This window comes from Carassius gibelio, chromosome A19, assembly GCF_023724105.1.
Source record: "Carassius gibelio isolate Cgi1373 ecotype wild population from Czech Republic chromosome A19, carGib1.2-hapl.c, whole genome shotgun sequence".
Lineage (NCBI taxonomy): Eukaryota > Metazoa > Chordata > Actinopteri > Cypriniformes > Cyprinidae > Carassius > Carassius gibelio.
The window spans coordinates 17384294-17406109 of record NC_068389.1 but is presented as its reverse complement, the minus strand read 5'-3'; the positions used below and the strand labels follow the sequence as shown (position 1 = coordinate 17406109).

Genomic DNA, 21816 nt, shown 5'->3' with positions numbered 1-21816 from the left:
AAATCTCACTTGCAGCGAGACTAAAATTTCTCATCTCAAAATAAATGTGAAATTAATTCTTTCTAAAAAATAAAAATAAAAATTAATCCCCATTAATGAAATATTTGTGGGAAGCTTTTGCATGTTTATGTAACTGTCAAACTGCTTTATACTTATGTACCCATGTAAAGTCAACAATAAATGCCATTCACAATTTGTTTTCTTCCTCACTATGGCATTTCTGGATATTCAACAAGTGAATAAAACATTTATGAAAGAAAACAAAACATTTTGATTTCACGTTGACTAATAGGGCTATTTCCTAATATTTCCTGTCTGAATCCCATTAAATCCCATATATTTACACAAGGATAAAAAAAAATCTTTTTGAAAGTAGTATTCTAATTCCCATCAAGGCTGAATTTATCTGATCAAAAATACAGTAAAAACAGCACTTCTGTGAAATACTATTACAATTTAAAATAATGTTTAAAAAAAACATTTTGAAATGTGATTTATTTAATGTGAATTTTCAGCATGCATTAATGCAATCTTTATTTTCACAAAACCCTTTAGAATTAATTATTTTATGTTGACTTTCTGCTTAAACATTTCTTATCATCAGTTTAAAACAGGTTTATATTTTTTGTGGGAACCATGATATATTTTTTAGTTTTTCTTTGAAATATAAATGTTATGCAACTGTCAAATCTGTACAGTCACTTTTGCTGAATAAAAGGAATAATGTCTTTCATAACAAATAAACCTTGAACTTCTGAATGGTGTATGTGTATATAAATATATACATACATACACACACACACCATTCCTTTAAGATAATTTTTCTCTGGTGTGCTGTATTTAAAGACCTAAGATGAAGCCTTTCACAGCATCCATCAGCAATGATCACCATTTATGATGAAGCCTAAAAAAATAAAAACTTTCTTCCTGACCAAGCTGAACCATGTGTGGGATTTTCAAACTAAAAAATATTTGTAATACAATGTAAGTGTTGTGTTTCACTGTACAAACATTCATGTTTGGTAGCTGAAAAAATGCTGACAGTTTCAAATGAAATGAAGGAGGACAAGTGTCACTTTTCAACATGGCATGATTTTGTCTAATAATTTTAGGCCCCTGCTGAGTTGAAGCTGATTGGTCCTGGTAGATGAAATGGTTGCCGTGGTTACTCACCGAGCGGCGTGAAGGAGCGCACAGGGCTGGTGTCTCTGCTGCTCTCTCGGCTGGCCTCACGACTGCAGCCCTGACTCACACTAGGCCGTGGTATACGACTACCCCTTGCTGACCCACCCCCAAGAAAACATTCCAAGACAAGAAGAGAGAGAAAAAAACAGATAAAGAAGAACAGAGATATTGAAAGGTATAACAGACAGGCAAAGTAGGAGAAATATAGTAGGAAATTACATAAAATCTTTCTTAGCACCAAAATGACAATAGATTTATTAACTTTTTGAGGAGAGCAAAAAAGGGCCCAATACAAAGCCATGAGGAACCTCACAGAAAAAAAGTTAGAGACCATGAAAAAAAAAAAAACTAATTTCTAGAGTCCATGCACAAATTCACCATTAAAAGAATTGATTAGAAAAGAGCAAACACTCACTGACAAGGGAAGAACAATTAGAAGGTTAAGAATTGAAGGGTGAATGTTAATTAATGGAAGGTGGCAGGTCTAAATCTTTGCTTTTGTATCCTGTCTCTCAACCAATGTTCAATGTTCATCTGCATTCATGAGATGGACTTCACTCATTCATTTATTCATTCATTCACTTTGCAAAAAGCAGCACCAAGCTGTGGGGTGTAACATCACTGCAGACAAGGGAAGACCCAGCAGGTTAATGTGATGGCATGTTCTGCTTTCCCAAAGCAGCGTGTTACACGTAACAAAGCACAACCTCCAGCACGAAACACCATTAGGATGACGGCACCAGCTCAGGCAGGCAGGCAGATGGATTATCAATATGGGATGGCTGTTGGACACCAAGGCAAAAAAACAACAAAACAAAACATACCTCCTTTTGATCCATTGTAGATGTGGCTGATGTTTGAAGGAGCTTTGATTGAAAGAAAAAGTTTCAGTTTTGGTAAGAAGATAATCACCCGTTTATGTGAAGGCCTACAGTCACAGTCTTCACAGCCAATGTACAATTGCAACACTTTTGCATATTATGCCCCAACAAATTCAATGGACACTCATTGATGAAGATCTTTTATTCGTCAGAAAGAAAACCTCACAACAGAAGACCACAAATAGAAGTCAGTGCTTACCAACAGACAGGCGTGTGGGGCTGGAGTCTCGACTGCAGCCTTGACTGCGTGGGATCCGGCTGCGACGGTGGGAGCCTGGTGCTGCGCTCACACGCTGAGCTCCTGTACTGAGAGTGCTCAGAGCCGTGCTGGTCAAAACCCGGCCTGGGGAACCGGAGCGAGAACCCGCTGTAAACACAAAACAAAAAGACAGACATTTTGTGAGCCTGACAGACCTCTGAAAATCTTCATCATCCTACCGATTGCATATAAAAGGCATTAATCAGTAGGATGATGTATTATATATATTAAATAACACAAAATACAGACTGTCCACTATCGCAAAACAACACCAACAAACTAATCCCCATAGCTATTATGACATTTTGTTTGTTTATGCAGACAACAATAATTTACATTACAATAACAATCACAGATACAGATGACAGTTTGACATAAAAGTGCTAGTGCTGTGATTCTGATTGGGTGTTCGAGACAAAAAGGGAAGAATGAGGTATCCCTAGTGAACAAGTGAAAACTTTCTATGACTACAAACTCTACACAACCACAAATGAACATGCTCACGCAGCACTTTGACACACCAGTGACAAAATCTTTACATTTCCCCACACAGTGACGTGTAAAGTAGGGGTGGGCGATATAACTAAAATCTTGTGTAATGGTTATAATACACAATAATTATATTTGCTGAAAATTCAAGCAAATATATTTTTATTGAAAAACAACTATGTACCAAGTCTGTTTTTCGATAATTTAGTGGCTTAAAAGCTTTCAAAAAGAAAGTTTTATTTTATTTACCTTGATGGACACCAAACAAAAAGGCAAGACAATTCATGACACACAAATGAATCAGCTTCACATTACATAATACCAAAGGTTTTTTAATGTAAATTGTGCCACATATATACACAGGAAAATGTGGAGCAGATTCATAGCAGAAGCAGAATCTGTACCAAACGATCAATCAATATATACCGTCATACCGCCCAGCCTTAATTTGAGGTTTAACAAGTTCACAGGTTTGAAGAAAGAGAGAGAAAAAACACCATCCAAAGTAATCAAAGCAACACATCCTCCATGCAGTGAAGAGAGTGGGGGCTGATGGGAAAACCCATGTTTTTTTTCCGTGAACCAGGACAAGGGAAGATGTAAGACTAGAGGTTGGAGGCCCACAGGATGGGATTGACTGGACTAAGTGAATGAGTGACAGGTGAAATATGCTGAAAATCTTACCACCAACAGGGGTAGCAGACTGTGATCCTGAGCCAATGAGGGGAGAGGATTAGGAAGCGTGCGGGTCCAAAAAACCCATTGGATGGGAGGAGGAACAGCATATTAAACAAATACAAATGCATTATGGGGTAAAACATGCAGTCAATGTGTTGTTTTGATGCACAAATTGTACAAATGAAATAAAATGAATAAAACCATCAGCCTGCAACTGAAATCATTAGTATGAGATGCGCACATAGACTCAAAAAGCCCTGCAACAGCACTGCAACTAATATGACTCCACAACATCACCATGAAGGCACACAAAAGATAAAAAAACTTGACTGTTTGCCACTGCTTTAGTTCCATCAATACTCTCAATATGTTTAAGCAGCCCAGGCTGCCCAACATCTACCGCTAAACTGACGTGTCTGACAGTTTGTGTTTCTACACGCCTGCAGGCAGAAATGGACTGATACCATCACACCCAAGTGAAGACCACACAGCATGCAGGCCACTCAAGACATATAAACGCTTGCTCGCTCACAAACGCTCACACACGTTTGCATGAACTAAACACACTCGCCCACATGTCAGACGAGGGTACCTGGTGTGCAATCAGAATCGTCGGAACCTAGAGGCACAGAGACAGTTGGAGGAGCTGTGGGTTACATCCTTAGAGCAGGATGACTCCTGAAAATCTTTTATGTACACACTCACACATGCATTTGACAATGTGTGTTATGGCATGTGGTGTGAAGACTGTTAACAGTCATGTTTCAATGTATGCTTACCATACGTGTATAAAATTAACGTCTTTAAAAAAAACAATAATTTACTTTTATTCAGCAAGGATGCAATAAATTGATCAAAAGTGACCGTAAAAATATTTATAATGTTGCAAAGGAATTTCTATTTCAAATAAATGTGGTTCTTTTCTATTTTGCATAGGAGAATCCTGAATGACAGTATAAAATGTGTGTATGGATCATTTTTGGGAGTTTGCAGCCAGTACAATATTTTGGACATTTACAGACCATTCAATTAACATGAGAGCAGTGTTATGCTAATACGATGTGTTTATTGTCTCATACATGAGTAAAACGATAACTTAAGATGCATGTAAGTAATAGTATATAATATTTATTGAGTATATTTTTTCTACTTCACTGTAGACGTAGAATGTGTGAACATACAGTGTGTAGGCACTTACGTTGTGACTGAGACACCATCTTTGATCTGGTCCGCCCTCTGGAGTCGACCTGACTGCTCCCTACATTAGATGCAGTTGATAAAGTCTGCTTAGTCCGTAGTCGCCCTGGAGAAAAACAAACATGCCGTAAGACCTCAGGTCAATCATAAAAACACCAACAAATGGCTAATAAGTGAAAATGATTTCCAGAGTGTATCACAGGCCCTCCACAATCACCCACGGGGGCCAGTCCTGTGATTGAGGGTACCCATTAATGATTGAGTTAAAGCAAAGATGATGGGACAGAATAAGATGAGAGGATCTGATCAGTAAGGGAGATTTTTAATCAAGCAATTCAACTTGACACAATCACAAGCTGAAAGGCTGATGATGAGTCATATTCTTGCAATACCACAGGGTACCAACAGACGGCAACAGCGCTACATCACACACAAAGAGCTCCACCCAATATGTGTGAGGGGATCAGGTTCCCTATCACACCTACAAAGCGCTGAAATAACAACAAGGAAAAGCAAACAACTTTTTACCCTAGCATAATTCAATACAGACCAGAGACACAATCACCCCAAAATCCTGAACAACGATTCAAAGACAAACAGTAAGAAAGCGTGAGTTACATGAGGGAAAGGAAGGCCAATAGAAGGGGGGAGGGGCAAGTAAAAGAAAAGGAGAAGATGAAGAACAATGGATGAGCAAACGGCAGATGATCTTACCATCTTTATCAGAGGCATCATCTTAAGCCAAAGAAAAGAGAGAGAGGAGCACAGCAAACCAGTTAGAATAAAAGACACAAACACACTCACAACAGAATACCGCACAGACACACACACGTAACCTTGAAGAATTAACAGAGTTAAGAGCCTGTGTATTCACATGTATTAGCTCTTTTGCATATTCACGAGATCATGAAACCTGGTAAAACTGTGCATGAACTTTATTTGGCTCCTACCGAGAGATGCATATGATCCAGTGGCCAAGCCTGTCGTGACTCGGCCGGCCACTCCAGCCTGTCCACCGTGTCTGGCTTTAGCACCGGCGGCTGCGTTGACATCCACATCACTGCGGGAACGCTGCAAAGAGCCTGGAGATCCTGATGATTTTGAACCGGCAGGCACTAAAATATCAAACACACAAGCAAAATCTGTATGTAACATTTATTTAAATTAAGCATAAAGTATGGAAACTAAAAGTAATTAATTTATATATATATATATATATATATATATATATATATATATATATATATATATTTTTTTTTTTTTTTTTTTTATATATAACATTTTCTCACTACAATAAATACTAAAATATCAATCTATATTTTGAAAATTCCTTTAGATTTTTTATGTATGGAAAACTTGTACCTTTGACTTTGTCCTCAATTCAATAATTACATTTTTATATACAAATACATTTTTAGAAAGCCACTGAACATAACAGGCATCAATTACCCAATATTCAGACACGTGTGTGTACGTGTACACACAAACACACACACACACAAAGGATCTCACCTCTCCCTGGCGCAGCTGACCACTTTGACAGCGGCCGACTGTGAAAAAGAGAGGGAAAGAAACAGAGCTCTTATTTAAATTCACTGTTTAGTTGGGGTCTCTGGTGTAGTTCGATGAGGGTGAGTGAGATATTCTTACTTCAGGCTTTCTTGTGAACTGGACGACGAGCGATCCGACTGTGGCAGGGACGCCGCACTGCCGGAGCTCTTTAAAAACGACTGAAGTGTCTTCTGATAGGACGATTCTAATGAGTTATACAGAGACTCCGCCTCCCCAGGGAAATGAGCCCGCAACCCCCAGTATGCCCTGAGAGAGAGAGCAATGTAAGAAAAAAAACACAACAGGAAACAACAAAATACATTAAGTAATTTGAGAAAGGCACTCACTTCCTGGCCTCCACTCGAGCCTCTGAGTCTGGATCTTTGATTCCCTTCTTTATACTGTCTATCAGCACAGCCAGTTGCCTGAGACACAGAGGAAAGAGCAGTTATATGGTGCAGTTTTGGCCTTTCAACACCAGTAGGCAGCTGTAGTTTAGCCTGTGCTGTGGTGGTACCTCTCCAGAGAGTGAGTCTGCCATTCCTGCAGCAGAAGATCCAAGAACTCATAACAGCGCCTGAAGGACAGAAAGAGAATTTAGTAATGAATGTGCTCACTCCTGTCTGAAAACTTGGCAAGGGCTGGGAGAGAAATTCTATATTTACAATATATTTATAAAGACTGCAATATTCATTTGTTGGCAATCTAAAATTAAACAACATCGTAATGTGCTTTTTAATTAGCCAGTTACATCTCTTAAAGACTGCACTAGCATACTAGATTCCTGACTCGCCAGTATGAATCTTTATTAGCAAAAGAGTTGGGAAGACTCATTTCCATGAATCAGTTCTTTCAACTGCCCATTTCATAACTGCTTTAGTTATTTGTTTGTTTACTCTATTTGGGGACATGTTGTAAAATGTTTAGTAAGAAGAGAAAAAAAAAACATAATTGTTGCTCTATATTATTATGCACTGTAATATTTGTACAAAATAAAAAAAATATATATATATTTAAGATAATAAACTATTCCGGTTTTGACAATTCCTGATTTTTTATTAATATTCATGAAGTTTTACTTCTTGCATTAAAGAAAAGAGCAAGAGTGGCAGTTACATATTTTTTTTAGGATTTATATTTTTAAAAATGCTGTTCTTTTGAGCTTTCGATTCATCAAAGAATCCAGGGGAAAAGTGTTAGGATTCTCTCTCACTCACACACACAAAATAGAAAAAATAAAAATAAAGTAAATCTGACAGCTTGCCCTCTGTTTTATCCCAGCTATAGTGTGTTGAAGAAGTTTTAACGTCTCACCTCCGAACAGCCACAGACTTTGACGTGCAGTTACCAGTGATGAGAGGAATAAGACGTGGAACATGAGTGTGCTGAAAACACAAAAACATACAGTCAAACATACACAGACACAGTGCAGTGCAGTCAAACACAATGCAAACCACTGTTTCTCACCCGTATGATGATGCGTATGGCTGCAATGCCAGATGTGGACATCACTTTGGCACAGTTAGGGATAAGATTGAAGAGCACTGGAACAATGGCCTCTGCACCATGATCAAACTTATTACCTAATAGTGTGGAAAGATGCCTGGAAAGACACCAGCATAACACAATAAATTGGTATACTTTACATGAACGAAAAGCAACTGCAAAAACAAATGGGAAATTGCTTTGCTCAAAAAGCGTGTCAGGTCCTAGTCTCCAGCAGTTCATTAAGTGGCTGGTGGAAAACAGTTGTCAATAATCTGCATACTATGCATATTCAACCTTCTAGTGCCAGAAATTCACGTTCACATTGTTTGAAATGTTGATAAGCCACTCACGCCACTGTGATGCAAGCCTCCCGCACCACCTGAGAACGCAGGTCTTTTGCCGACAGCTTAAATGCGCCGTCCAACAGACGCAGGTGCTGATAGAAACAATCATAGTCTGCTGCTCCGGCAACCAGCAGAGATCGGATTTTCTTTAGCTGTGGAGTGAGAAGAAGATGGAATAAGACCACATCAAAGACGGTTTGTCACAAATGATGAAAAAACTACATAAAAGTCAGGAAACTCCTTACATTTCCATAAAATGTTGAATAGAGGTTTAAAACATCAAGTGTAAACAAACCATATGTATGGTCACAAAGAAAACTCTAGGTCTGGTGCATCCCAATGGCATCACCTCTTGAACTTTGACATTCTTGTGGGAAACTCTAATAATACCACATTTCACCAAATATTTGCTCAGGAAACACTCAGCTACTTGTAAATGGAATAATGTAGACAATGTCGATGTGCTTAAAGGGTTAGTTCACCCAAATATTAAAATTATGTAATTAATAACTCACCCTCGTGTCGTTCCAAACCCGTGAGACCTCCGTTCATCTTCGGATCACAGTTTGAGATAGTTTAGATTTATTGATAGACGCTATTTTTGGACCAAAATGTATTTTCGATGCTTCAAAAAAACTCTAACGGACCTTGTGATGTCACATGGACTACTTTGATGTTTTTCTTAACTTTCTGGACATGGAAAGAATACAATACACACAGCTTTAATGGAGGGACTGAGAGCTCTCGGACTAAATCTAAAATATCTTAAACTGTGTTCCGAAGATAAACGGAGGTCTTACATGTTTGGAACAGCATATGGGTGAGTTATTAATGACATAATTTTAATATTTGGGTGAACTAACTAATCATTTAAGTATGCATGAAACAAAAATTTACCCTTTTTTTTGTGAATACATATTATAGATTTTATTGATCTTATTAATGTGGCCCAGTAATGACTGATCAAAATTTCATAAACTTCTAGTAATGAATACAGAACCTCTCCAATCATTTAGTCCACTTTAACCCACGGCCCTCCATAACCGACTAAAAGCTTGCATTAATTTTTGAGTGCAATGCCAACATCTCAAAATCCAATCAACAGCCATGGAATAGAACCAAGTCTTCTTCCTAAATTTTTTGTAATAATCCGTTACACTTGGATGTGCATCACAACACGGAAGAAAAGATCTGTCACTACTTCCGGTTCATTGCGATGTTAGCAGAGAGCAGAACAATTTTGAATGAAGAATGATTTACTCTTTCCTCATTTAAAACTTTTCAATAAAAATAAATCAATTAAAAACAGATGGAAACCACGATCAAATCAGTTACCTAATGAAAACAGTTTTCTTTACATAGAACAGGTCCTCTCACGTGGGCCACCATGAGATCACATGACCAGTCAAACTGACTTTCTTTTTAGGGCTGCACAATTAATCGAGTTTCTAATTGCAATTACAATCATGGTAGCCACAATTACGAAATCATTCAAAGTAGAAATTGTGTTCAGTTTTGTGTTCTACATGCGACATAATAAATATAAAAGCTGCTGTCAGTTAATGAAGATTTGACTCTTGTCATGTCAGATAGTGATAAGACTTTCAGTTCTAAGGACATCACCATCTTTGATATTACTTTGGTCACTGTTGCTATGACCTGCATGAGTGCTTAATCTGTGTATGTTGTACTCACGGCGCTTGTTCTATGGTCCCAGTCGTGTTTATCATCAGACAGGACCTCACGGATCTTGTTCAGATTATCCTCCAGGTCTCGTGTGGAGTAGATCTATGTAAAGAGAGAGACACATGTTTTAGATCAAACGATTCCAAGCCTTTGATCAAACGTGAAATGTTATGAAATCCACGGGTGGTTTGTAACTAGGTCCTGAGGGACTTGAGCAACACCTCTCTCGTTTAAACTCAGGTGTGTCTCACCTGAACCGTGGGGACGTCTGTGAAAGCTTTGATGAAATCCTCCTCATCCACAGCTCCTGCCACCTCCTTAGAGACGCCTGCGAAACACATGATTGACTTCCATTCAAACACAAACTGGAGAGAGCTACGAGGTTTATGAAGGGCGCATGAATCTGTCTGAAACAGTTTGAAACATTTTTAATCTCAGTCACGCTAGCAGACAACTAACGGACAGTTGCAGCCGTTACCATAGAAACTGAGCACAATGAGAGGTTCCTATGGAAACTGTTGTATTGCTAGTCAAACAGGAGGGTATTTTCTGTGGGGGGAGGGACACACACACACACACACACACACACACAGGGCCTAAAACTAACTTTTTGCCACACCTGCCAATAGCCGGTGACATGGTAAAATGTAAAATGAAAGCCCTTATTTTTATCTTTAATAAGCTCTGAAATATATAACTTTTAATTTAAGTGATTTTAAAACAGTCTTCACATAAACTATATTATATATGATTAAACTATACAGTTAAATCTTTATTCAAGCTATAAAAGTGACAGACTACAGCAGGTTTCACTTTAAAAATCAGCGCTGTCTCTTTAAAACCCATAGCGCAGGACACCGATCTGACCCGTATCTGATTATCTCCCAACTCTTTACAATCAATTAAGTCTTTATAACTCATTTAAGAGCACATTTACAAGGTAACTTGCCAAAACCGTGTTTTAAGACAATTGTGTGTGTTTTAGTCTGTTGAAGTGCTACTGGTACGCTGTCTGAAGCAGCTCAGCGAATGCGTACATCCGAATGCGCAGCCTTTCAAACTATAACTTACTTAGGTGTTTAAGCAGCGTAACCCCAGGTATGTGTCGCCGAATTCTCGGGTTATAAAAAATAAATAAAAAAGTGAATCTTTCGAAATGAAGCAGCAATATCTTCTCAGGTAAAAGTTATTAGGACAGTGTCATCACAGTGCTCTGACCATAGCAGTCCGTTTGTATCCTATTATTAGATTTGCTCTTGTCGCTTATGACAGAACAGCTAATCATCTTGATAATCATGATCTTGTCTTGTGAAAAAAATAGTTTTATTCACTTAATGTCAGAATAATAGAATTTCTTTCAAAACTGGCTGTTGTTTTCACTTCATTGCATTGTTATAATTCGTAAAAGTTCCACCCGCCAACTGGCGCCTGACACTGTTAACGTTACATAGATCGCCAACACTGTTTCCACTTTCTATATACACATACACATAAATGTGAGTGTGTATTTATTTATTTTTTATCTGTACACCAAATGCAGAAAAATAGCGCTTTGCAAAACTATTACAGAGACTGTTAATTTCTTATTTGAGGGAAGAAACTTATCCTACATATTAACAGCTCTCAGTCCTAATGGACTTCCTGTCTGTCTTCCTGTCCTGATGTAACTGAATGATCAATAATGGAGGCAAGGGCGGGTGGGGGGCTGGGGGGGGGGGTGAGACCCAAACAGTCTGATAAACACATTAGCATTGGTGATCTATCAATCAGACTTCATGAAACCCCATATCAACTCATTTTGTGGACCTTTTGAAATTAAAAATTCAGTAATGAGCTAAATGTCAATTCATTGTGAACTGCTGATAGACACCAAAAAAAGGGATTTGTGCAAACTTTTTGTTTTGTAAAAGCAACATACAGCTACACAGATTACATGAATTGCATTGAAATAAAAAGCCAACAAAACCCTCTGCCCACATTTTTTCTCTTAAGACACCTTTTTTACTGGTCAATCAATAAATGCCCATAAGAGGCGCACCAGCCTTTCAACGAGACGACTAATGTTTTGATCTCTGTGGCAGTTTTTCCTTCAAGCTAGTAGGAGTGGATTGTTAGAGTGTATAAATATCATACAATAACAGAGATTCTTTTTATGACTTTACAACCAGTAAAGATTGTTTTCTATACTGTAGTAAATATTTAATATATAAACAAACTCAAATTTAAAACTGAACCAATCTATTTTATAATCTCAGTCCTTTGCGCTCATTGTTACGTAATATGAAGCTGTTTTTGCACTTATGCAAGACTAAATAATTTGTAAAGAGTAATGTTTTAGTTTGTGTCCATTTTGTTCCATACAAAAGAAAATCAAAGTACCTTTCATGTGTTTTAAACTGATTCGTCTAAAAATAGGCATTGCCACTTGGTTGTTTAATATAAACCATTTTTTCTAATTAATTTCCATCCATTTCATTTCCACCAACATATACTTACCATTACATAAAATTATTTATACAATAATATTTTTTAGACATACCACCTATTTGATAATCTTATTATACTGTATATTCCTCACAACACAGAATAATTGACTCAATATTATTAATGATTATTTAACTGGTTTTCATTTTAAATTTTGACTTATTAAAATGCACAGCATGTGTTTATTTTATCCAGTGCATAATGTGCACATAAAAAAAGCATTAAGGCTAAAAACTGAACTGTTCTGCACCCTAGGATATGTAAAAGCAATCTCACACTTGTCTCACCTGTCTTGGCAGCTCCAGTGGCACTGGGTCGTCTGGAGCTGCTGGCAGAGTCTCCAGGTTTTTTGGGTACTTTGGGCACTTTAAACGCAGCCTGAGCCGATGACGGCCTGCTTCCATCCACAGAATCATCATCGTCAAAACTACGATCTGAGGAAAGCAATGACAGCATGAATTGATAATCAGTTATCAAAGACTGAACATGAAGACAGCATATAAATAGACCAGCTGAGGTCAAGCGCCTCAAATTTTGTTCCAAAATAGACTTACTGCACAATGATAAGCAAATTCAACTTATTTTTGTACCAACAGTCTCATATTCTCATTCCAGTGCAGCTGGGTCAATAATGAACAAAAAGAAGGAAACCTATCAGAATATATCAATGAACAAATTGATTCCCAGTGAAACCCAATAGGTCTTTGGTTTATATCAAGTAAGGCAAGAACAGGCCTGATTTCCTCCCAACCACAATCTCATCTTAAGTAATCAATGACCAGCCCAGAACAAGGACCGAATAGAGGCCTATCAATTACTGAACAGCAAAACCAGAAAGTATAGGTAACATTAAATCACTCAAACAAATTCACAAACAAAGAGCAATGCCTGCAAAAATCAAGGACTCCACAAAGCCACCCACACACAAGATCAGATTGGGCGCATCCAGTAAAGAGCAAGACTAGAAAAACACACACACAGTCTTTCGTTTCATCTACCGGCTATTAAAAACACCCCAAATCTCCACGGCACCTGGGTAACACCTATATCTGCACGGATTCTGACATCAACATTCATTTGAAACCCCAGAAACATTTCAACCACCTCGAGAAGACACTCACAGTCACAGATGCTTTTGCAGATGAGGCGTCTCATGCCTGAAGGCGGGCGTGGCTCTCTCTCGTATCCGAGGCAACGCCCAAGCTGCCGCTCACATGACAGCGGTTCTCACTGCATGGAAATATCCCGAGACGGATCAGCGAGGCACGTAGCACGGATCGCAGAAACCACCACCCAAAAGCTCCTCGGCATCTTCCCTCTCAATTACTCTCTCGCTCCATCCCCCTCGTCTCCTCCTCCATCACTCCCTCACACTCTGCTCTGCACCGTACCTCCTCCTTCCCAGCAGCCGAAGAGCCAATCAGGAGAGTGATGACATCATCTTTAACCAGCCAGTGAGCTTTGAGATTTGAGGATGCTTCTTGAATGTCAATGAGGTTTGTTTTGTCTGGAGCTCAAGCTAAGCTAATTAGCATCACGGTGCTCCAAGATCATCTTAGTTTAAACACACATTCATGGTCAAACGCACACACAGGGGAATTGTGGATTAATTAAACGTGTAAATATAGGTGAGAACAAAGGCCACACCCCTACAGCTCAGATGTGGTCTTTGGATATTAAAGTGTGTGTGTTTGTGTGGGCAATCGGCATTGTGACCCCATTACTAAGCCAAGAGCTGACTACACTGACACATTATTGATGCTGACCCCACTAGCGGGGCTGAAAGGGCTCTGTGTGCCAGCCTATGTGTTTAGCATTATTAGCATAGTAGCATAACCCACCCTTTGTTCAGATGTGAGGGCGTGAACAACAATTCAACAAGGACAGGCCAATGAGAGCAAGATCAAGAGAGACTGATACAGGCTAAAAGGAACAAAACAGCAACAGGAAGTGAAAGAGAGAGAGAAAAGTGGGGACATGCTGAAGGGAAATGGGGGGAAAGGGAGAAAAGGGAAGGAAGGCGCAAGACAAGAGAGAGAGAGAGAGAGAGAGAGAGAGAGAGCTGGCCACTCTAAAAAGGCTGTTGCCATGACAACATGAGCAGCCCACATCAGTGGATTTGTGAGATTACAAAAAAAAAAAACAAGAGACACACGAATCACATTGGCTTTAATTTAAGTCTGCCAAAAATGGTTAGTTGAGCTTTTATATTTTTTCATCTTTTAATGATGATAATAGTAAGGATGAATCATATTGGTTAGAATTTTGGTCTGCCAAAAATGTCTGAATTCTGCAATGACTTTTTTAAATTTTTTATTATTATTATTATTATTATTATTATGAAAAGAGAAAAAGAAAGAACTAAAGGCTAAATTTACATAGGTTTAAAATTTGGTGTGCCCAAAATGGCAAGCTGAAATCAGAAAAGCAACTTTTATTTTTTCATTTTTTTCCTTAAATTTTTTCCTAATAATACATATTATTAGTAGTAGGAATGGGGAAAATATTTATCAAAAATAAGTGTTTTTCAAAGCAATATTTTCTATAACTACAAGAACATTTGGCTAAAAGACTGCCCATCATGCAATCAAGTCTATGGGACATATGGGAAATGTTCTGCATTCAATTATTTATATTCGACCAAAATTTGAATGCTATATAAACCAAATTTAACATTCAGTTTTACAGAGCATCATTCTAGGAAGCAAAAGATTTCAATATATAAATTCTTAATGAAAGAATTTCATTGTACAGTGACCGTTATCGATAAATAACAAATTACCAAAATATCGCCAGTTATGAAGAACAGGAATATCTAACACAGCAGAGGTCATTTAAAAATGAAATCAACTGATACACACTAGTATGTGACACATTTCTCACTCAAAACTGATCTGGAAACACACATATTGTCAGTCTAACTGCCACTGACACCATATTGCTTATTGGAGGGTGGGTGATTGAGTGTTGATGTCCAAATACTGGTCAATCCGTAATTTAACTAGCTATTTAATCTGGTAATCAGGATTATGGGGAGAAGGAAACAAAGCCATTTAACAACAAAAAAGCCAGAGAGCAGCTTGTGCAAGAAGTCCAACAAAACTCAAAACAATATCCAACATAGGAACTCAAAAGCATTAAGGCTTCATTTAAAGTCAATGGACACACAGCATCTCATAGAGTACTTCAATTTACAGGGCAAGGACTGAAGAGTCTAATAATGGGCAGCCGCAGCAACCAAATGCCCTAGAAACCGGGTCACACTTGAACTCCCTAGGGACTAAACCCACTGACACATAAACCAATATAACTAGCATATCACTGAGAGATGTATAATGCAATACATTCTAATTAATTTCATTGCTTGTACGTTAAGAACATGCAGATATACTCATTTTAACAGAAGTGCTAATTATAAATTGAAAGAGATGCCGATTATCCATAGGAGAGAGTATTTTCTGGACAATAATTCTGCATTGTCCCATTTTTTCCAAAAACTGAACTACTTGCATCAGATTTAAATAAACAGAGGATAATGCAAACCATAAACCTCATGTTCACAAACAACACAACTATACTACTTAATATATAACGCACTCACCATTTCCATCTTCACCCACAGACATGGCTTTAATTCTTCTGCGAAGAGGCAGCTCTTTCACTGTCTCCTTCTCTCGTCCTTCTCTCTCTCTCTCTCTCTCTCTCTGTCACGCTGTGTCAGAGTAATGCTGTGACAGGCACAGCTCTCAGCTCTCTCTCTATAACCCTCTCCTCACAGCGGCTCCATTGGCAAAGCCACTGGATAGATAAAAGACTCTTTGAATGTCATACTTTGTCTTTTGCCAAATTAAAAAGTGGCCAGTGAGAAAGCTGGCTGCATGTCAAACGACCCCCTTCCTGTTCTTATACTGAATTCTGGCAAGATACATCACACTCAAGGCACATGGCCAAGTAAAACAATCAGTTTAACACTTTTGGAAGTTCACCAATAAGAAGTTTGAGGAGACATTGTTGAAATGGAATCTGATTTTATCCACTTAATGGCCTGTAGCTACAGACGAAAAGTCCGAAATCTGTTTTCCAGATTACAGGCAATGAGTCTGGTTTAGAGTTCTATTAACGTTTATTAACATTCTATTAACTAGTAATAGCTAGCTACAACTTCAATTTAAGATATAAACAAATTCAAGAGTCGTTAGGATGTCCATAGTCATAAATAACACCCCAAACTCACATATGTCAAAGGTCAAGCAACATAACTAATTGATTCAGAACTCAAAGCACTATAATAAATCATTCAGGTGAGTCCACAGAAGCAGAGGCAAAGGAAGTGATGACTGGAAAAGAATTTGTACAAACATGAACCAGGATTAAACCATCCTTTATATATATATACTTAGTGATTACACTGTTAAACTATGTAGCCAGTATTCAAGATCAAAGCAACCATATGTTAACAAGGTGAGAGAGATATATATACCTCTAATATTCAATATGGTATAAATATTGTGCATTTCCTGAAAGAACGGTTCTCTAAAAACCTCATGTTGATTGTTCACTAATCTGAAATCCTACATGTCCCTCCACTCAAGTTATTACTGAACCCATAAACACAAACACGTTTACCCCCATAAAGTCAACAGCTGCAACCACGGTACAGTTTGTTAAGTCGCTGTAAAACACATTATTATACCACAACAACTCTACACCACAACCAAATGTGAGCCGCATGAAGAGAGCACAGTGTGATTGGCCTGGAGATCCAGCTCTTCCAACATGTGACATATGCCTAACACATCATGGAGATTTCCAAGGCTGTGGAAGTACGACACCATCTCCCCTATTTAGATTCCAGCACTCATGTTAAATCGGACTCACTGGAGACTGAAGGGCACACAGAAACCCAGCACTTAGACGCAGAAGTTGACTTTATGTTGATTTTACTCTCTAGTTATGCTAATGAAAAACAAATGGTATTAGCATTTAGTTGAAAGTAGTATTCCGGTTAAAGCCGGGGCTCAGATGGGAAAGGCTTATGCTCCGTACTGTGGCCAAAGACACTGACAAAGACTAATATTAGCATTGTAACTGAAGCCAGTGGAGACAAGTGTTGCAAACAGGATTTAGCTAGTTAACTAACAAGATAAAGCAAACTTACCTTGACTCAGGCTGAGAGCCATGTTTCCCGAATTCAGTACTTCATCAAAACGGCTCAAAATGTTCTGTAACCTGAAACACACAGAACAGTAATGGTGTGAGATTAATATTAAAACTACACAAACTCAATAAACAGCACATAATTTTAATGTGAATATTTTGGAAGTCATTTTGCAATCTTAAGCTAGTAAACAATCACAACCAAAGCATTATGAAGTGTAAAGTTGGGCAATATCAAATATAAACAATGATTTTGCTGGCGATGTACAATTAAGCAACAGTAAATATTATGATTTTTAACACGCTTTCTATTTTGTATGCAGGCATTAACAAAAAAATTTTAATTTTGTGAATCAGTTCCAATTGTCAGCTTCAAATAAATCATTAAATGAATTAAAATGTTTTAGTGAGAAAAAAAAGGTAGGTAAATATTACTTTTATTACCAAGCATGGATTAAAAAATATATACTTGGTTAAAATTATGGTTTCTCTGATTCACTATAGTTCAAAACTTCGGGGTCACCAGGATTTAAAAAAAAGAAATTAAAACTTTTTTTCAGCAATGATGCATTACATTTATTAAATGTGACAGTAAAGAGATTAATATTAAATAAGATTTATTTTTCAAATAAATGCTGTTCTTTTGAACTTTCTATTCACCTGAGAATACTATTTCCATAAAAATTTTAAGCAGCAAATGTAATATTTTCAACACTGACAATAAGAATTTCAATAATAAGTTTCCTGATCAACAAATAAGCATATTTGATTTATTTCTGTAGGATCACCACCAGAAAAAAAATATATTTAAAAATACTGAAACAGAAAATTATTTTAAATTATATTTATTTTATTGCAGCCTGAATTAGCATAAGAGACTCAAAAACCATTCAAAAAAGTATTTCCAACCGCAAACTTTTGTACGCTAGATATTTGAACGGATATCAATAAAAAGGCCCAAAATAATGAGATTTATTTTCTTGTTTGTAATATCGCTCACACCAACAGGATGATCTAGTGCAATGACAATGCAATAAATGTATTTCTTTCTCTTGCACTGAACAACTAAAATGCTTTCTGGTGTGACATATCTTGCACACTTCAAAAAGAATAAAACTGTGGCAACTGCAACAAAGGCCTTAATCTGTCCATCACAATAATGCTGCTTCGGTTTAAAACAGTAACAGATACAGACAAGTTTGCCAACGTCACTCACAGATCATGTTATGCTAAGTAGCTTAAACGGCCTTTAATTAACTTTTTTCCTTCAAGCTTGAAAAATGTTTAAGCCATAAAAATATTTATTAAAGGCAATTAAGATGCAAAGGCTAACCTTATACCACACGGATGAACCACTAACACAGTGCAACAAATGAGTGCATTACCACAACAAACATACACAATTTAAAATGATGCACATTTGCAGTGTGCACTTAAAAGTCATTGCTTAATTACTATCCTTGAAGTGCCTGCCAAGACTATTTTCAGCACAACGAACAATTAACAAGACACTGCAGCCCAATTACTGTCCCTCACCGGCCCAACGTATAGCAGATTGAATGGTAAAGTGCAGCTACAAAATGTCAAGAATGATGCTTAAACCCTACATGAGACTGAATGATATTTGATAAGTGTGCTAGACCATCACACAGACAACCATGAACTAATAACCAGCAATTATGTGCACACGGTCACTTTCTAACATGCAAGATGCATGTAAATGCACATTCAAGGCCACATGTGAAATGTTGCATGTGTGTGCTAAATGCAGTGCTTTCAGTGCAGACGAATCAGGCATGTTTATACAAACACACACACACACACACACACAGATCATCAATCCCTATTAACGCACCCGATTTAGGATCTCTGCTCTTTCTATTCAAAATGGTGCAGCTGTAGATGACACAAGAGGCTAAAAAGCAATGAGACGGAGAGAAAGTGAATAAACAGCCAAGAATGAGAAGAAAGAGAGAACATGCGATGAGAGGAAGAAAGAGAAAAGGTTACAGAGGGACGGAATGCGAGGTCCCACCCACCTGCTCAGACATACTGCCCTTCATATGTGGCAGAGGAGCGCTGAAAAGAATCAACTGCCGTGTGTCTGCGTGTGCGCCACAGAAAACTAAGAAACTGCCCACCGGTGTGTGTGTGTGAGAGATAGACAGCGCAAGGATTCTATTCCCCTTTACATAACCTCCTGTCTGGAACACACACCAGTGGGAGGGGCTAAAGCTGTGGAGCTCAGAGACAGGGCTCCCAGCCTCCCAACCCTCCCCCTTCCAGACACAGGCACACACAAACACACACACTTCAGCACTGATCGCATTCCCCTTTTCCTCATTGCTGCCCCCTGCGTCTTGCCTTGGTTCAGTCGGTTCAGATTGCCCTTTCACTCTCTTTCCTTCCTGTTTTGACCCAAGCTTGCGGCCCTGTCCTTTCAAACTGTCTCCATGTCAACAAATGCATGTCCTTTCTTGAAGCCATTATCTCTTGGTCAGATGAGGGCAGAACAGACAACGAATGACAGTGTTTGTATGTACAGTAGCTTAGAGTGATTTTCGGCTTGTGTGCCCACCCTCAAGTGTGTGTGTGTGTGTGTGTGTGGGGGGGGGGGGGTCACATCATATCATATCAATGTGATGTGATGCAACAGGATTCCAAAGGCAATTATAAGAGGCAAACAACATCGAAACCTCACAAAATGATACATGCCGAAAGAAAGTGTGAACTCAAATACTCTCTACTAAATGATGTATATTTGTTATACAGTATTTGTTACTGGATGGTATTAGCAATAAAAATAAATAAATAAATAAAATTATATATATATAGAGAGATATATATATATATATATATATATATATATATATATATATATATATATATATATATATAGAGAGAGAGAGAGAGAGAGAGAGAGAGAGAGAGAGAGAGAGAGAGAGAGAGAGAGAGAGAGAGAGAGAGAGAGTTCTGAATTGGATATTTAAATGGGATCCACTGATAATAAAATTCTGGCTGATACTATGACTGGTAAAAAAAAGAAAAGAAAAAAAATCATTAAAGATAAAGATACTAATATATCACTAATATATTCAAGCCACCTTTATTTATTTTAAGGTTATTAAATATGTAGCAAATTCTGCTGTAAAGCAGCTCTACTGAAGAAAGTAGAGTCATTATTCAGTCAGTTCAATTGCTGATTAAAATTTATTCAGTCAATTTAGCAAAATTTATAAACTATGAATAAATTAAATTCACCTATAAAGCAGCGCTACAGAAGAATTTATAGGATAATTTTTAAAATTTAAATTACTTTTTGAAGTTGTAACTGCATTGATTTTATTTTTTATTTTTTTATATTTTTAAATAATATATTGTTAAATATAAAATATATTTGTGAATATATTAACTTTTTTAATAAAAATACATTTATATATATCAGTTTTCGGTTTCTGTTATTTAAGGCAGTCACTAGGGCTGCACGATGCGTCATTTAAGCATCGATATTGCGATGTATGAATCCACGATAGTCACATCGCAGGATGTGCGATGTAGGCTGTCGTAGTTGATCTGTTATTCATTAACTGTAAGGGCCAGCTGCTCCACGGCCCTTGACAAATGTGATTCACGGATTAATTGCACAGCTTAACCATCATAGAGTGAAAGTTTATCATTGACAGGACTGAAAACCACATGCAAGTTTAACAGGGCAGAGAGAGAGGGAGCGCAAGAGAGACAGAGAGAGAGAGAGCGGGCACGAAAGAGACAAACAGAGAGAGAGCGCTCGAGAGAGACAGAGAGAGAGCGCGCACGCGAAAGAGACAGACAGAGAGAGAGCGCGCGCGAGAGAGAGAGACAGAGAGAGAGCGCGCGAGAGAGAGAGAGACAGAGAGAGAGCGCGCGAGAGAGAGAGAGAGAGACAGAGAGAGAGCGCGCGAGAGAGAGAGAGAGAGACAGAGAGAGAGCACGCGCGAAAGAGACAGACAGAGAGAGAGCACGCGAGAGAGACAGAGAGAGAGCACGTGCGCGAGACAGAGAGAGAGCCGTCTTCAAACAACACGAGTGCTGTCTTGCTCTCTCTCCCTCGCGCATATTAATCAATTGACACGATGGTGTCGATGTTTAAATCATTTAAAATTAGAATGTAAGTGTGCTCACCCCATTTTTATTTGTAAGAAAAAAATATTGCAATATATATCGCAGAAAAATAAAATATCGCTATGTCATTTTTTCCCAATATCGTGCAGCCCTAGCGGTCACACACTAAATGAGAAGCGCAGTGCCAGATGGGGAGCTATTTGCAGAAGCACACAGGCATTTCTTTATATTTATACATATTATTATTCTATATATCTATATATCCATCTATCTATCTATCTATCTATTTATCTATATCTCTAGAGATAGAGATATA

The 21816-nt window shown here is 37.9% G+C and overlaps 1 protein-coding gene across 43 annotated transcripts in view; it reads right to left on the bottom strand.

Annotated features, from left to right (window-relative positions):
- Positions 1-21816, bottom strand: part of LOC127935605 (CLIP-associating protein 2) — a 50750-nt gene that overhangs the window by 13901 nt on the left and 15033 nt on the right. For 6 of the 43 annotated variants that reach the window (XM_052533663.1, XM_052533626.1, XM_052533628.1 and 3 more), the window contains 19 exons: positions 17401-17471; positions 12530-12676; positions 10010-10086; positions 9768-9860; positions 8079-8224; positions 7708-7843; positions 7555-7625; positions 6758-6817; positions 6588-6665; positions 6340-6507; positions 6202-6239; positions 5640-5804; positions 5404-5424; positions 4691-4795; positions 4085-4111; positions 3499-3525; positions 2266-2433; positions 2010-2051; positions 1174-1281 (listed from right to left, as the gene is read on the bottom strand). In XM_052533663.1, the coding sequence (XP_052389623.1) occupies positions 1174-1281; positions 2010-2051; positions 2266-2433; positions 3499-3525; positions 4085-4111; positions 4691-4795; positions 5404-5424; positions 5640-5804; positions 6202-6239; positions 6340-6507; positions 6588-6665; positions 6758-6817; positions 7555-7625; positions 7708-7843; positions 8079-8224; positions 9768-9860; positions 10010-10086; positions 12530-12676; positions 17401-17471 (1748 nt within the window). Of the gene's footprint in view, positions 1-1173; positions 1282-2009; positions 2052-2265; positions 2434-3498; positions 3526-4084; positions 4112-4690; positions 4796-5403; positions 5425-5639; positions 5805-6201; positions 6240-6339; positions 6508-6587; positions 6666-6757; positions 6818-7554; positions 7626-7707; positions 7844-8078; positions 8225-9767; positions 9861-10009; positions 10087-12529; positions 12677-13363; positions 13569-15843; positions 15999-17400; positions 17472-19254; positions 19315-19438; positions 19598-21816 lie in introns of those variants that run through there. The other 37 variants (XM_052533633.1, XM_052533664.1, XM_052533665.1 and 34 more) reach the window with 23 other exon arrangements.